This window comes from Amphiura filiformis, chromosome 12, assembly GCF_039555335.1.
Source record: "Amphiura filiformis chromosome 12, Afil_fr2py, whole genome shotgun sequence".
Classification (NCBI taxonomy): domain Eukaryota; kingdom Metazoa; phylum Echinodermata; class Ophiuroidea; order Amphilepidida; family Amphiuridae; genus Amphiura; species Amphiura filiformis.
Genome location: NC_092639.1, coordinates 23,961,134 through 23,977,557, shown reverse-complemented (window position 1 = coordinate 23,977,557; position 16,424 = coordinate 23,961,134). Strand labels below are relative to the sequence as shown.

Here is a 16,424-nt window from a genome sequence, read left to right as displayed (position 1 = left end):
TAGAATTGTTCAGTATTGAAGTGTCATTATAACTATGCCATTATGATATGTTGCATTCAATAATATAAGCCTACGTAGGGCCTATACTTTACTTTTACTGTCACAAATATAATTATATAGCCTAAACTTTTTCATAACCATTTTATACTAGTATTTTGATGTACTAAATATCAGTATAATTTCGAGTTCAACTGAATGCGTTCATCATGATTAATAACATTTTTATTTATCAAAAATCGACTATGGCATAGTCTACTAAATCGTGTGCAGTGACTCTTGATCAACATGCTCCATTTAAAACTAAAAGTAGATCCACTCGTGGTACACCACCTTGGTTTAATGAAGACATTTTTAGTGAAAGGCGTCTGCGAAGACAGCTTGAAAGGAAATGGAGAAAATCAATGCACGAGGAAGATCGTGCTAACTACCGTAACCAGCTGCATATTGTTAACACCATGATTGCTCAAGCAAAAACATCTTTCTTCAAGACCAAGGTGGTGGACGCGAATGCCAAAGATCTTTTTCGTATACCATTAGCAATCTTCTCAATGGATCAACCAAACCCCTCCCTGTTCATGATTCTACCGAAGCATTGTGTAAGTTTGCATTTTTCTTCAAGGAAAAAATTGACAAAATCCAGGATGAGTTGGAGGAAGTTGGTGCTCCCACTGAGATAGATTGCACGTTTTTGAGCCTATTTCTATGGATGAGATCGAAACGGTGATTAAACGCCTCACAAATAAAACTTGTGCTCTTGATCAGCTACCAACATGGCTACTGAAACAAAATCTGCCTGTTGTTGTGCCTACAATAACCCGCATTGTAAATATGTCTCTTGAATCTGGTAATTTCCCTGATTTACTTAAAAGTGCAATGGTTACTCCTATATTAAAGAAGCCTACTCTGGACCAAAACATATTTAAGAACTATAGGCCTGTTTCCAATATACCGTTTATTGCCAAAGTGATCGAGAGTGTTGTGGCATCCAAGTTTAAAGACTATTTGAGTTGCCATGGACTGAATGAATCTATGCAGTCTGCCTATCGCAAAGGGCATAGCACCGAGACAGCACTGCTGAAAGTTTATGGTGATGTCCTGCGTGAGCTTGATGACAACAAAATGGTGCTCTTAGTATATGCTGGATCTCACAGCAGCATTTGATACGATCGATCACAACACTCTTTTTCACAGACTAGAAACAGCTCTTGGAGTTACAGGTCCGCCTCTTGCTTGGTTCCGGTCATACATGTTTTATACAGTCGGGTCTCTATTGATGGCCAATGCTCTAGTGACATCCCTTTAGACTGCGGAGTGCCTCAGGGTTCCATAATGGGGCCTCTGATATTTACAACATACATTCTTCCCTTGGTAATATATTACGCAGTCACAATTTATTGTACCATATCTATGCCGATGACACTCAAATCTATATATCGTATGATCCCAGGAACCAAGCAGAATGTCTTAGTTCACTCACTTGTATTGAGAGGTTTATAACAGATATTCAAAATTGGATGACATCAAACAAATTGAAATTAAACATGGAGAAAACTGAGTTTCTGATCATTGGATCACCTCACAATTTAAGATCTCATCCTGATCTCATCCTTAATGTTGGTACTGCTGAGATTAAGCCTACAAATTCCGTCCGCAATCTGGGTGTTATCATGGATTCGGATGAGTCAATGACCAGCCAGGTGGGGGGATTGTGCCGCACTCTTAACTACCAGCTAAGAAACATTGGCCGAATCAGGAAATATTTAGATGAGGACACTTGCCATCATATTATCAGGGCTCTTGTTCTATCTCGCCTTGACTACGGAAATTCATTGCTTGCAGGCATCACCAATGCGCAATTTGAGAAACTTCAGCGTATTCAAAACAAAGCTGTGCGCCTGATTTGCGGTGTTAAGAGACGTGAGCACATATCTCCCTACCTGGCGAGGTTTACTTGACGATGACGTCATTTTGACGTCATAGCGTCCAATCAAACATAAAAACAAGGTAACATTGCCTGTTTTATTAATCTTAAAGGACAGGTTGTTCATCATAACAATCTCTTGTGGGCATATCTTCTTTAGTTTTTATGCAAATAAGCTAAACGTCCTTAATGGTCCCATATTCCCTGCAGGTAGGCCAAAACTTTCAAGAGAACTTGAGTGGGCTCAAACGGAAATGAGAGGATAATCCTCTGGACTTGGCGGCACATATGAAGGCCCAAGTTCCCTTGATACTGAGACAATCTGGTTTTGAAAAGATTTTCAACTTTTAAAAACGGAATTACGTATGTAAAAAAGAGACCGTTTTTAACATTGTTAAAAGTGGCATCTGAGTCCATAGGAGTCGACTCTCAAACAATACAGCAGGTTTGGCGTATTGTGTTTGTTTTAAAGAAAAATCTGACTGATGGACTCAGGTGCAACTTTTAAAACGGTCTCTTTTTTTTAATATACAATTAACTATTGTGACTGAACGACGTGTGACGCTATAAATTGGTCCTCATGTGTATGTAAGGCTACACCTAACCTTTTACTTTATTACATTTTGTAAAATATTTTCGATTTATTTTAAAAAGTATTAGGGGGGCTTATAAGCTGTGGACCCTATAGATGAGTTGACTTCTGACGGCAATTCTTCAGGATTTGAAGAAACTCCAATACAAAGCATTCATTATAAGCCATCGCAAATCGTAGTAGAAAGTGGAGACAATCTACTGATGAGATTCTTCAGGGTTTGAAGAAACTCCAGACAAAGCGTAGAGTAACATAATAACTTTTATTAAAGCATCTTTAACAATTCTGATTTATCTGATTTACCCTTCCAGCTACTGGGAGGGTGGGTGGGATTTTTTGGTCCAGTATGATCGAGGGAGCAAATGCAAATGCCTAACTAAGAAAGGTATGGACACAAGGAAGTGGAAATAAAGCGGAGACCTGATTGCTATAACAATACAACAACCCTAAATCATCCCAATACCATGACCCAAATCAAAAGCTTAGAAGACCAAAACTTTCAAGAGAATTTCTTGAGAGGGCTCAAGTGGGAATGAGAAGATATTCCTCTGGACTTGGCGGCACATATGAAAGCCCAAGTTCCCTTGATACTGAGACAATCTGGTTTTTAAACGATTTTCAACTTTCAAAAACGGAATTATGTAAAAGAGACTCCGTGTGGCATCTGAGTCCATAGCCTAGGAGTCGACTCTCAAACAATACAGCAGGTTTGGCCTATTGAGTTTGTTTTAAAGAAAAATCTGACTGCTATGGACTCATGTCTGATGTGCAACTTTTAAAACGGTCTCTTTTTTTACACAATTAACCATTGTGACTGAACGACGTGAGACGCTATAAATTGGTCCACATGTGTAAGGCTACACCTAACTTTTCCCTTTTTTACATTTTGTAAAATATTTTCGATTTATTTTAAAAAGTATTAGGGGGGACTTATTTAGTTGTTGATCCTTATGACAGAGTGATATACCACATGGTGTATGATGCCATCTTCAGCGCATTTAAATATAACGCATGATGCTATCTTCAGTAGATAGCGCATTTAAATATAACGCATGATGCTATCTTCAGTAAATAACACAATTTAATTTAAATACGATGCATGATGCTGTCTTTAATAAATAACACGATTTAAATATGATGCGTGATGATATCTTAGGCATATATCTTCAGTAGATAGCAAAATTGAGTGGCTCAGTATAAAAACGGCCTATGGCACATTTTTGTGAAAGTTTCCTACTGACCTCTATTTATCAGTCAAAAAAGTTACTAAGATGTAGTAAACAGTCCCCTTTTACCGCCAGAAGTAAAAGAAAACACCCGTTCTTATATTTCCCTATATGAATGCAAGATTGCAAAAGTCACTTTTTTATCAAAATCTCAAATGTGCCATACGCCGTTTTTATACCGAGCCACTCAATTTAAATATGGCGCCTGGTGCTATCTTAGGTCTGCAAAATGCTATCTTCAGTAGATAGCACAATATTTAAATATGGCGCCTGATGCTATCTTAGGTCTGCAAAATGCTATCTTCAGTAGATAGCACAATTTAAATATGGCGCCTGATACTATCTTTGATATATATAACACAATCTAATAACTGATGCGTGTTTCTATTTTATGTTATATCCCTCATTAATATATTCTCGTTCATTAATTGGTTAAACGAGTATCATGTGACCAAAAATAGTTTTGCTATTTTGCAAACTTGTTAACAAGCCGATTGATGAGGGAACAGGGTACTATTCAAAGTACTATCTCCCGGGGAAATAGTTTTACTATCTCCCTCTGAGCGCGTCCCGGAGCGCGTATGACCTCATAACCGCGTCGCAGTTCCTAGTGGTCAATGCAACTCGCCACATACGCGGGATATCAGTACCGGCTCCGGGGTATTAATGTGTAGCAATTCGTTTTGTCTTGCGAAGCACACAAGTAAGCAGCACAGACATGACAGAAGTGCAGCTAAAATACGGCGGTTTAATGGCATAATCTGAGTTACATCAGGATCAGTATCTTAATATTGGTGAAATAACAGGGAACATGTTAACATAGGGTATATTGCTGATCCATTAATTATCCTTTTCTGGTGCATTGTGGGATAGAAAAGGGGCAAATTGATCGCTAATTTGCTCCCTTTTCTATCCCACAATGCACCAGAAAAGGATAATTAATGGATCAGCAATATACCCTATGGTTAGCCTACTCGTTTCACGGCGGTATTGTAGAGGTTGTCACACATTTTCACGGGAAGCTTTAGCCACTCAACTGTGTGCGTGCTTTGTGCATTCAATCAAAACAAAGCAAGGCCGGCGTAGCCTTGACTAGGCCTAGGCCCTAGCTTACATTTATGCCTAGGCCTATGCCTTGTGTTTAATGAACAAAGAATATATTAATGAAGGATATAAAACAAATATTTACTGCTCTAAATTCGGGACCTGGTGGAATCTATTGGTCCCCTCGGTGAACTGGAGACCGTGAGCCTACTATTTTCCCTCGACCTGGCGGTCTCGGGAAATAGTAGGCTCACGGTCTCCAGTTCACCTCGGGGACCAATAGATTCCACCAGATCCCTCATGAGCAGTAAATATTTGTATACTATCTCCATGCAATAGATAGTACAATGTAAACATGGTGAACCTCTTTTTATCATGGTGAATGATGCTATCTTCAGTAGATAGCATAATCATGGATGAACGATATACGCACTTTGGCATAATTCAAATATGGTGCATGCTACTATATTTATAGCACAATATAAACACGGCGCATAATGCCATCTTCAGTTAGATCGCACAATTTAAAGCCATAATGTACGATCTTATAATATGAAATTGGTTAATTTTTTCAAACCTGATTTTTTTGCATATTTGTAATGTTTACACGTGTGCCAACTTGCACCTATAAATGGAATCGGTCAAATTTGTTGTCTTTGTAGGTGAACAGAGCAAAGTTCGACATATTATCATAATTTTAAAATTATGATAATATGTCCTCCCATAGAACTGCATGTTAAATGGTCAAAATAACCAGTGGGTTTCTTTCACATTACCTTGTTATTTCAACTTAAAATGGACAGCAATCCTTCCCGGCAGTTATTACTAATATTATTTCAACATTTTGAATAAAGAATAACAAAATTAAAATTTGACGGAAATCGTACATTAAGGCTTGTAGCCAATATAGGCTAATGCTATCTTCTGTAGATAACACATTCTACATATTAGAGTAAAATAGACATCGTGTTACATAATTTTGCTTTAAGGAAGGAAGAAAGGTAAGGAAGAAAGTAGGACGAAAATAACGAGAAAAAAAAAGAAAAAGAGAGTAGAAAGGAAAAAAGAAAGAACGAATGAAACGAAGAGAAAGAAAGAAACCCTGGTTGTCCGCCGATGGAAAAGACTGCGAGAAGAGACAGTGATATAGCGCCCTCGTATTTTGGTTATAAAAGTTATGAATAGTTAAAGAGGGAGCTATTTATATCGCCTGTTTTGTACCAGGCTGTTTTGTACTACTATCTACTGAAGATAGCACTTTCAAAAACGTGAATATTTGCACATTATGACAAAATGGCATTGAGTCTTTCTCCCTGTCTTTGAATTATTTGTTTGTTATGTGTTCCTTTTTTCCTATTTCTTCCTTACGTACATTTCTTCCCCTTGCAAGAGCCTATTAGTAACATTTGCATAAAAATTGTTTCGGTATTTATGTTTATTTAAAAACAAAATGTTAGTTTTCACTGTCAGATGTGTGCCAGTTTAATTTTAAACCAAACAAATTTCATTCTAGCACCTACATCATGATTATCAATATGTGCATCAGTATGTTGTTACAGGGGGGGGGCAGGGTATATAAATGGGCAGAACATATTATGTGCATTATTTGGAAAGGGAATGAGTTAAGGATATTAAAAGAATGATAACGTCAAAGTGAAATTGAAATTTTTTCTTCATAATATAGATTTTTTAGTATTTTTTGCATCTCATCAGTTTCTTAGAGCAACTAAAATGTGATTGGTCATTGATCTTGTCAATTCATTTACAAACTTCTCTGATTGGCTAACCAAGTGGACTGTCAGTCAGTCATTCACGATTTTGTGTGTTTTTATATCATGTGCCAAATTTATTGAAAAAAGAAATTACAGTGACAGTCTAAACTCTAAAGCAAAAAATTTTAATTAATCATACAGATGAGATGATATAATAAATACTTTGAAATCAATATAGTATGATTTTACGATGTTTAAAATATTAATTATAAAGTTTAGGGATTTGAGAGCGTAGTAGTTGCAGGATCTAGAAACAATGTAAACACACGATAGCATGGCAGAGCAGGTGCAAACAAGTGGCACATGTGGTTGAGTGACTGTGTTTATGTGAAGTACGGTACATCATTGGGACAAAATCACTACAATCACGAAATTATCTGGAATCTTCAAATGTGTTTTATTGTTGATGCTATAATATTGGAATAACTGGCTGGACATTATGTATTAAATGATACGGTGAAGAAAAGAGATATTTCGCTAGGGACTAATATGTTTAAAGTTCCTTTACTAATCTTGACTGTGGAAACATAGTGGTCCCATGGATGCAATGGGGAGAGTAACTAGTGCTCAAGGTTTTACGGCCCTGGTGTATTCTTTGCTCTGCATGTATACACTGGTCTCACCTGTGTCCGCCAGGAGTAAAAGAGGTAAGACCAATGATATTTTCATTTCAGAATCTATTGGCAAATTAGCTTTGAAAATGGCTCTTTTATCGATTTCAAAAAATGCTTTGCAGCAGTTTTCTTCTGGCATGTCTAGTAAATGCATACCGCACACCGTCGACATCCCTATATCTTCGTGTTAAAAATTGCCGTGGTAGTACGATAAATCCTCACGTTTTTCAACAACTACGCATGGTGATTTTGAGCTATTTTGTTTGAGATAGGCCGTGCGACTCAGGCTATGCATACAATTTGAGATTTTGAGAGCCGGCCACACTGTTTCTATTCTATGTTTTACGATTTTCGCATGATCAGTATATGGCTGGGCGTAACCGCCACAACGTGGAGCTGCTACGCGTAGCTTACTTTTCGCTTCAGCGGAGCTAAATTGACCAATCATGTTAGATCTTTTCATTAAGCGGGGCCAGTTGATGCATCATCGTTCCAGAGAGAAAACTCTTGCCAAAATTAATGTTTACTATGTGGATTTTAAATGAATCGAATGTAAATAAACCACAAACAGTTGTACAGGATCAATACCATTGTTTGATTAGTGTATAGTCAATGTTACCTTGCATGCATGTGCCATGTGTGTGGCGTGTTTGTTTGTTTGTCTACTGTGTCAGGCCAGGATCACTGACACCCACGGTACTGATACTGTCATACTATCACGGTGATCATATTGTTGAATGTTGTTGACTTTAAAATAATCATGATGCAGTCATGTCTACAGTAGAATTCACCACGACCTTTGAAGGACTTAAACCCCATTAAAAGCTATTAAACCAAGATAACACTCAATGAAAACAGCTCAACTATGTTACATCAGATCTTCTCTGGTTAAATACACACTGCACTTGTGTCTGTTTTACCTGTGCAATGAACAATGAGCTGGTATTATAGTTTCAGTTGGGTGAATGATTATAAAGCTTAACATAAAGGTAACAATACTGTCTGGGCTTTTGTTTACGAAATGAGACAATAGTCTGCTTATTGTTAACCAGCGTTCTTGAAAATGAGAAGCATAATGGTTTGCAGACTTAACACGGTTTAGAAATAATTTGTTCATATTTTTTGGTGTTATCTGTCGTTTACATATCCTTCCTAAAAACACAAAAGTACCAATATTTCCAAACACCTAAATTAGCTAAAAATTTTGGAAATGTTACAAAACTATATTTTCTAGAATTTCAGAGAATACTTTAAATATTGACTGGTTATTTTTTACACAGTGACGTCATATAGGCAATGGCATAATACTTCTAACATACACTAGGTCACGCGTCAATGGTGAGCGCACTGAGTATTGTGTATAGGAAAAGCGGGCAGTATCGTAACTACAGTATGTATGGCCTACTACTAGTATATAAAGTAAATCCGAACTGGTTTGCTGAAGGTCGAATTCCGCAGGCCACGCTGCGCAAGATGTACAAATCAGCCTGAATTGTGTGCATGGTTTACCACCACTCTGCCTAGCTATATAGTTGTGTACAATACTGTATGAGTTTCTTGTGAGTGCATGTCCATCTTAATAATAAGTCGGTTCGTACTTTTCATAAATTACTTTTTGAATCATAACTATCGTGACCGAGGATATCTTGCAACTACATGAAGCTCGTCTGGCAAATTCTTAATGAATAAATTCGCTTCACGTAATGAGTAAGTCGTACTTGATTGGTCAGTTTTACCTCCGAGTAATGAAAAACTCTAACATGATTGGTCAATTTGGCTCCACGGAACAAAAAGTCAGCTACGCGTAGCAGCTCCACGTTGTGGCGGTTGCGGCCTACCATATCAGTATCCCATATGATATTTCTATTGTAAGAAAATTTTATTTGTTGTCACGTAAATCACAGGTTTCGTTTAAATGTACTAACTGGAAATTAAATGTACTAATTAGTGAGGACCGGTATTTTGCTGTGGATATGTTTAACTGCAATTTGCGGGTAAAAAATTTGAAATCCTGGGTAAAAATTTTGATAATATTCAACTCTTTGAGAAAATTATTTTATAAAGGAATGCTGGTAAAGCCAGGTGCAATACAATGTACATTATTGACACACTATCACGCTCTTTATCTTCGTCAATAATAGAATAATCGATTTCAATCGAATTGAATGCATGAGTTTGTAGTTGACTACTGAGCGACCTAAGCGATCGATTGCTAGCCAATCAGATAGAACTCCTTTTCTTGCGTTCAGTGAAATACCACTCGCCTGTCGCTCACTACCACTCGCCCGTCGCTCACCAACGGAGTATTAAATTTATATTTATCGTATAGGACGTCGACGGTGTGTACCGTACTCCCCCTTTCACAACCTGTGCCTTTGAACATATAGGCTAGACCATTATTATTAAGGCCGAGCAAAAAAAGATTTTTCAAATTTCTTTTTATTTTGTAAACTTTCAGTTATAACTTGTTGAAAAAGATGTTTCAGAAGTTAAAACTTATTTTACAGCTTTGTAAATGCATAATACATCATTTAAGAAGAGTTTTGTGATCACTAGAGAGGCCTATCTCTCAAAATAAAATAAAAAGGGCCTCCTCCTTTTCTATCAATCTGTAAGTGGAATGCCCAAAATATGGTGCCAAATACAGGTATTTAGGGTCGTTTTCCAATAAAAATAGAAAATAACAAGCCCCTCATCCTCCTAATTTTTAAAAACCCAGACGAGAAACATATTTTTATTTTTACTTAGCCTAAAGATGATCTGTTCATGATTTTTATATAGACTAACTTACTTGAAAACAAATATAAATGACCGGCCCAGGTCCTAACTTTCTTTAACAAAACTGGCTATAGCTGAAGGCTTATGATTTAACTTTGACACATTTACTTTAGGCCAACAATTTTTGACTAAAATTGGTAAAAGTCTTTATTGTATTTTACTATGTGTATCATTGGTCACATGTATTCACTGCAAACATGTACATTACTTGTACAATTTGTACACCCCACTCGCAGTACACGTACACTGTGGAGTATAGCTACTCGCTCTCAGTTTCATGCATCTATTTTGAATCAAGTCTACAAGAACAACTTCATCCGGGGCACTCACATAAATGGTCTGTATGCATGCGTGACCAAAAAAAACAAGTAAAGGGGTGTTTTTTAGGCAAGGCAAGTTATGCTTGTGACGCATTTAGGGTCTAAAAACACTGATTTTCAAGAATAAGGGTAGTTTTCTGAATCTGAACAATTTGTTTAGGGTACCTTTTCAAATTGTTGGCAAATTACGAGTCCAAAAAGGTTACATTTGTTGCATTTTTGCTAGCCATAAACTCATTAGGGGGTAAATTCTATATTAAATTACCTTATTAAGGGGCTAAATTTGCTGGTAGGGTTAAACTCGTTTAGGGGGTGTTTGAAAAAAATTTGGTCACACATGCGTACACTGTCAAATTTGAGTGGTCCCCCCGGGAACTTCATGAACAGAATAGGCCTATATCAAATAAAAGTTATTTTCTAGCACTGTTACCAAGGTGCTTTTACATATTTTCAATTTGAACAATTCCAAATCTTTATAGTGGGTTAGAACTCATGGATATGAGATCAAGGTTTATAGGATTTGATAAGTGCCCATCATTTTCACCAAAAAAGCTTGTCCAAATGTGACCCTGATAAAACATAAACCAGACCTCTGCACCCCCTCCCCGGCTCTGCACCTTTATTGGTTTAGTTGGTTCAAATAGCTATCCTGATAAACCTGATTTATTACTCCAGTCTTGTTTTGAGTTCACAGAACTTGTACAAGCATTATATTTTTAGAAATTGGCATCTGCCGAAAGTATACATTTTACCCGCTGTAGGAGTTATCAGCCCGTCCAAAATGATGGGCAGGCAGGTGGCTAGCTAAGACCCTGTATGAGACTGTAAGTAAAGCCATATTGTAATATTTGCTGAAGATGAGGCCCTTAATATTTTTCAAAATTATGTTTTTTACACGATTATAAGGTACCCTATTAAACTAACAGAGAGAAAATTTGCCTTATGATGAACGTGTTTGTTTTTTATGCGACGAAGAAGAAGTTGAAGATGAATTGCACTTTCTCCTAAAATGCAGCTTCTTCGATGATCTTAGAGCAAAATATTTCCCCTCCTGTTTGGACTCGAGGCCAACAATGGCAAATTTCATTCGTTTTATGACTTCATCAAATGAACACACTTTAAAAGAACTTGCTTCATACTGCCATTATGCACTGCTTACCAGATACAGTATTGAAAAAAATGACTGACTTTGTTTGTATGTGTTTCTATAATTGGTAAATATTGTAATCATTGATTTTATAGATGTGAAAAGGGCCGGTGGCCTATATTTACAATGTAATAAAACTCTCCTTTTGGGGAGGCTGAAACTGAAACTGAAACAGACCCTGCAAAAATCAAGACTCCAGGTGCTGACATAGTGTTATCAAAATCTAAGATTTTGAATAAAGCGCAGGAACCGTCATTTAATGAATTTTACAATGGAACTATTAGTCGAACATGTACGCGATGTTCATATTACACAGTAGGTACATGGTGTGCGAGATGGTCAATACACACATCAAAGGACTGTACAGTTGAACGAACGACTGAGTGACACACATTGGCGATATCGGGGCCGGTAGTAAATTCCAATTTTCTTTGCTTTACCTCAGTTGTTTGGCTCAAAATTAAAATTGGGCATATCTGGCAGTAAAGGCTAACATGTTATGGAAAAGAAATTTTGTATAGAAATGTTGCAATGGCTAGATAATACTTTCATAATTTCCCTCCATTTAACTACAAGAGTTTCATGTATAAGCCTACCCTTAACAAAAGAATGGATGTAAGTGAACATACGGGTTGAAGTTTCATGTTTTATTTATCTATTACACTGCACTTTAACTTATATTATCAGAAATTAATCAAAGCAATACCCATCTCCCCTTCTCATCATTCATACTCATTTCAAACAAATTATCTCTTTTTGGGTGGTCAGCTCAATTTAGGAAACATCCAACTCCACAGAGACTAGATCTGCAACTACACTCTGAAGTTGTTGGCTAATATTAAATGCATGATTTGAATTGCTGTGATTTTGAATTTTTTGGATGTAAAGATCTATACAAGCTGAGATGTGAGATTTTTTATTCATGTCCATAAATCCCATTAGTTTGGAAAAGCTTCCATGGTATGATTGAAACCTTTTTTTTTTATCCCCAATTTTCAATTCATAAAATGTCAAAATAATAAAACTAATCTCCCTCCTTGGATAGAAGTTTTCTATAGCCAAGCAAGAGGCCACTGAAAACAAAAAACTTAAAATGATAAATAAGAAAATATGATATAAAAGAGGTGATATGATTGGAAGAATAATGTGAAATCACAGAAGCTGTTGTAATCTGGCCTTGGGTGTGTAATTTCATGTTGCTTCACATTCCTTAAAATGCTTGACTAAGTACAGAGCTCTGAAGCCCACTGCATACTTAATCATTTATTGCATGCAGAATATTCAGTGTCTATTTTCAGTCATGTTTAACTTCTAATGTAAAATTGATCATAAAATTTTCACCAGACATTCGACATCACATATAATTGATTTTCCATCAATACTAAGATAAAAATTAATTAAATTGAATTGAAAAAGGTTGAATAACAAATCGAATATTTCTACATGACCCTTGACTGAGTAAGAGTGCAGTGTGCAGGAGTGCTTTGAAAATTAGGGCACTGTATGTCTTGTTAAATAAACTAGTTCTGGGATATACAACAAAAAATCTTTTGAACTCAATTGCAGCATTTTGAACTCATTTTAATTTACCTCAATCAGGACTTAAAATTTAGACATTTACAATCCCAGAAAGAATGTTTTTGAGCACAGTCCGGGGCCAGATTTACCACTGGGCTAGATGGGCCTGGACTCAGGGCCCCAAGCTTGCTATCTACTCAAGATAGCTAAAACTAAAATTGAAAGAATATATGTGACAGAATCTGGTCCATGGGTGCTAAAGGAGGCATTTTTGAAAATTGAGTTACCCCAGTACTGTAATTATTTACATTACACATACAATAGGCTATCATTTACTGAAAACACCAAAGGTCTAGCATACTTGGTTCTAAAGTTATGAAGTTTTCTGATATCTATTTTCTTATTTTATTGTTTTTCCTCCATATTTTTACCTTTATCTCAGTTTCAAATTTGCCGCCTTTGGCCCCCATGGACCAGATTGTGTCACATATGGGGGATAATCAGAAAGTTTATTATGGTATTGTCATACCGGTACCTGCTATCAGAAAAGCATTTTGTATTTATAAGTATAAGCCTAACTTTTACCATTCGCCCCCAAAACTGAGTATTAAAATACTAAAAAATCACTGAACTCATTCAGCCTTACATTCCTAGTACAAAGTGGACTATGTTTTGGACACCAGTTCTGTACACCAGTCTTCTCATTGTTCCTCATACCCGCACTCAGACTGATGATAAAGGCATCATTGTAGGCATCATTTTGGGAAAGAGATGGGAATGAAATGAACACAACCAGCTGAAAGATCCAGGGAATAGAGTCTTTTTGATATTTTCATACTGGGGGGGGGGGGTAAAGGTATGACTACAGGCTGCCTTTATACACAATACTTTTTCAAAAATTCTATTAGGGAAATAAAATTGCATTTATTCCATGTTGAAATATTTTCTGTGGTAGGAAAAATGGAGGAGGTACAGAGTGCTGCAGACTTTATTCCTTTGCAGAATAAATAGGCCTAATTAATGTTATTCCAGTTGGAATAAAACTATTTGTAACTTTATTTTGCTCTAAAGTGAATAAAGTTCCCTTATATAAAATGGAAAAAGTTCTCTAAATAGTACAAATTAAAATTGAAAAAGGCATTATATACTATATTTTCAAACTCTCAAATGGAGGAGGGTCAAGAAAGATTATTTTAGAATTTTCATACCTTTTATCATCCTTTGTTTAAAAACAAACCTGCATGCTGTCTACTGAAGATTGTAGGGAAAAAAACATAAATTGGTTTTCTTCAATTTCTTGAATTAGAACTGATAAAGATGGTCTTTTGGTGTGAGGGGAAAAGTAGGGTGGGGTGGGTGAATATGACCAGAAAAGGTTTATTTTGGTGTTTTCATACCTTTATCAAAAATATTTTATATATAAATCACTAAAAAAAAAAGCACCCAATACACGGGGTGTTCTATTTTAGCTTGTTATCTACTCAAGACAGCTAATAGTGGTAAAAATATCTTTCAATTTCTCCAATGGAGGGATGACCGAGACAGTTTATTTTGGTATATTCTTATCTTTTATCAAACCTCTTGGAAAAAACCTACTGAAGATGCTGTTGTCTATTGACAATACATGTAGTAGAAAAATTGACATTAATCGGTTTCCTCCAATTTCTTGAATTCTAATGGTCTTATGGTGTGGGGGAAAATGTGTGTGTGCTCTGTAGATGTGTGACAAGGACAAGTTTTATTTGGGTAATTTGGTAAAAGTGACCAGGAAAAGGGTTTTTAAAGGTATTTTCATACCTTTTAATCAAATTTTCAAAAGCTTGCTATCTACTCAAGATAGCTAAAAATAAAATTGAAAGAATATAGTATCTTTCAATTTCTCGCCATATCCGTCACCTGCATAGTATATAGTATAGTGCAGTATATAGTATAGTATAGTATAGTATAGTATATAGTATAGTATAGTATAGTATAGTATATGCCTAGTAAGTATAGTATAGTATAGTATAGTATAGTATAGTATAGTAGTGTATAGTATAGTATAGTATAGTATAGATAGTTTAGTATAGTATAGTAGTGTGTATAATTTACTTATAGTATAAAGACTCTATTCCCTAAGTGGATCTTTTAGCAGGATCTACTCATTCCTGTCTCCTTTTCCAGAACATATGCATGTACCATGTGTACCGCTTTTTTGGTCACACTCACATGCTCGGTTTAATAGTAGTTGTGCAAAGTGGTTGCATTTCAAAGTTTAACCTGTTATCAAATTTCTCCTACTGCAGCTGATCAGCTGCTCTGTGTTTGTGCAAGAATTTAAACTTCAACTTTCAATTGAGCTAGGCTATAGGACAGGCAGTGTGTATAACAAGCCTCTCAACTAGTTAATATAAAGTGCCAACTGGAAGATGAAGTGTCAACGTGTTAAGGGAGGACTTTGCAAAGGAACGTGTGTGCGACCAAATGCACAGAGGGTGGGGTCCAGGGCCCTACCTTTGGGCCCTGGTGGGGTCCAGGCAAGGCAGGGGTACATGCCCATATAGTCATTTGTTTTAATGTTAAGTGCCCCTATACCATGTGCATTGTTAACATGTTTTAAGCTTTTATGTGTATTGAACTGCTGTTGAAGCCTTAAGCCTATGCTTCCTACATCTTATTTTTTTCTTCAAAAGCAATAAACATTGTGACATACACATGCCCTGAATTAAATATATCGTCAGCCTGCTACGCTAATTGCCTAAGTCATTTTTACATGTTTCTCATTTGCAATTTTGATTTTCTGAGTAATAAACCCATATTTAATCAAATTTCCAGCCGCATTCTTCATTGAGGTGTGGAATACATCAAAAGAGATGTATTTCACAAGTTAATGAATGCGGCTGGAATTTTTTTATTAAATATGGGTTTATTACTCAGAAAATCAAAATTGCAAATGAGAAACATGTAAGAATGACTTAGGCAACTAGCGTAGCAGGCTGGCGATATATAGTTCCTACATGTATACAACATCTTAATGTTCACATTGCAGTTACACCCTGGTTACACCATTACACACAGTCAAATAAGTACAACTTTCTAACGAAAGTATATCAATGACCCCTTTTTCAAAGCCTATTTTGGTATATGAATGGGTCCTTTTTTCAAAATTTTCAAATTTTTTTTGGAAAATAGCCCAATTTTTCCACAATTTTGGAAAAATTTGTAAAAACTAAGACAATTTGGGTTAAATTCGCCGAAAATTTTGACTTTTGGTATATCAATGGGGCCAAATTTCTTGAAAAATTGGTATATTTATGGGTCCACTTTCAAATTCTTAGCGGCACGTCCCTACCAAAACCAAACTTGAGTACCCCCGATTCCGATGCTGTAGCAAGGTTGACAAGAGTAGTTAAAAGATATAATCAATAAAATGAACCCAATATACATTTTATGTGATGGGTTTTTTTTCACATGAATGACAATGAAATTATCAACGATGTCTGCAGGCACTAA

The 16,424-nt window shown here is 36.2% G+C and overlaps 1 protein-coding gene across 1 annotated transcript; it reads left to right on the top strand.

The window, feature by feature from the left end:
• Positions 1–1,541: 1,541 nt before the first annotated feature.
• Positions 1,542–1,955, top strand: LOC140166717 (uncharacterized). The gene has a single exon (XM_072190216.1). The coding sequence runs from the start codon at positions 1,542–1,544 to the stop codon at positions 1,953–1,955; it is 414 nt and encodes a 137-aa protein (XP_072046317.1).
• Positions 1,956–16,424: the final 14,469 nt, after the last annotated feature.

Excerpts from the sequence above, each read along its gene's own strand:
- LOC140166717 (XM_072190216.1), top strand. The coding sequence starts at position 1,542 with ATGGAGAAAACTGAGTTTCTGATCATTGGATCACCTCACAATTTAAGA.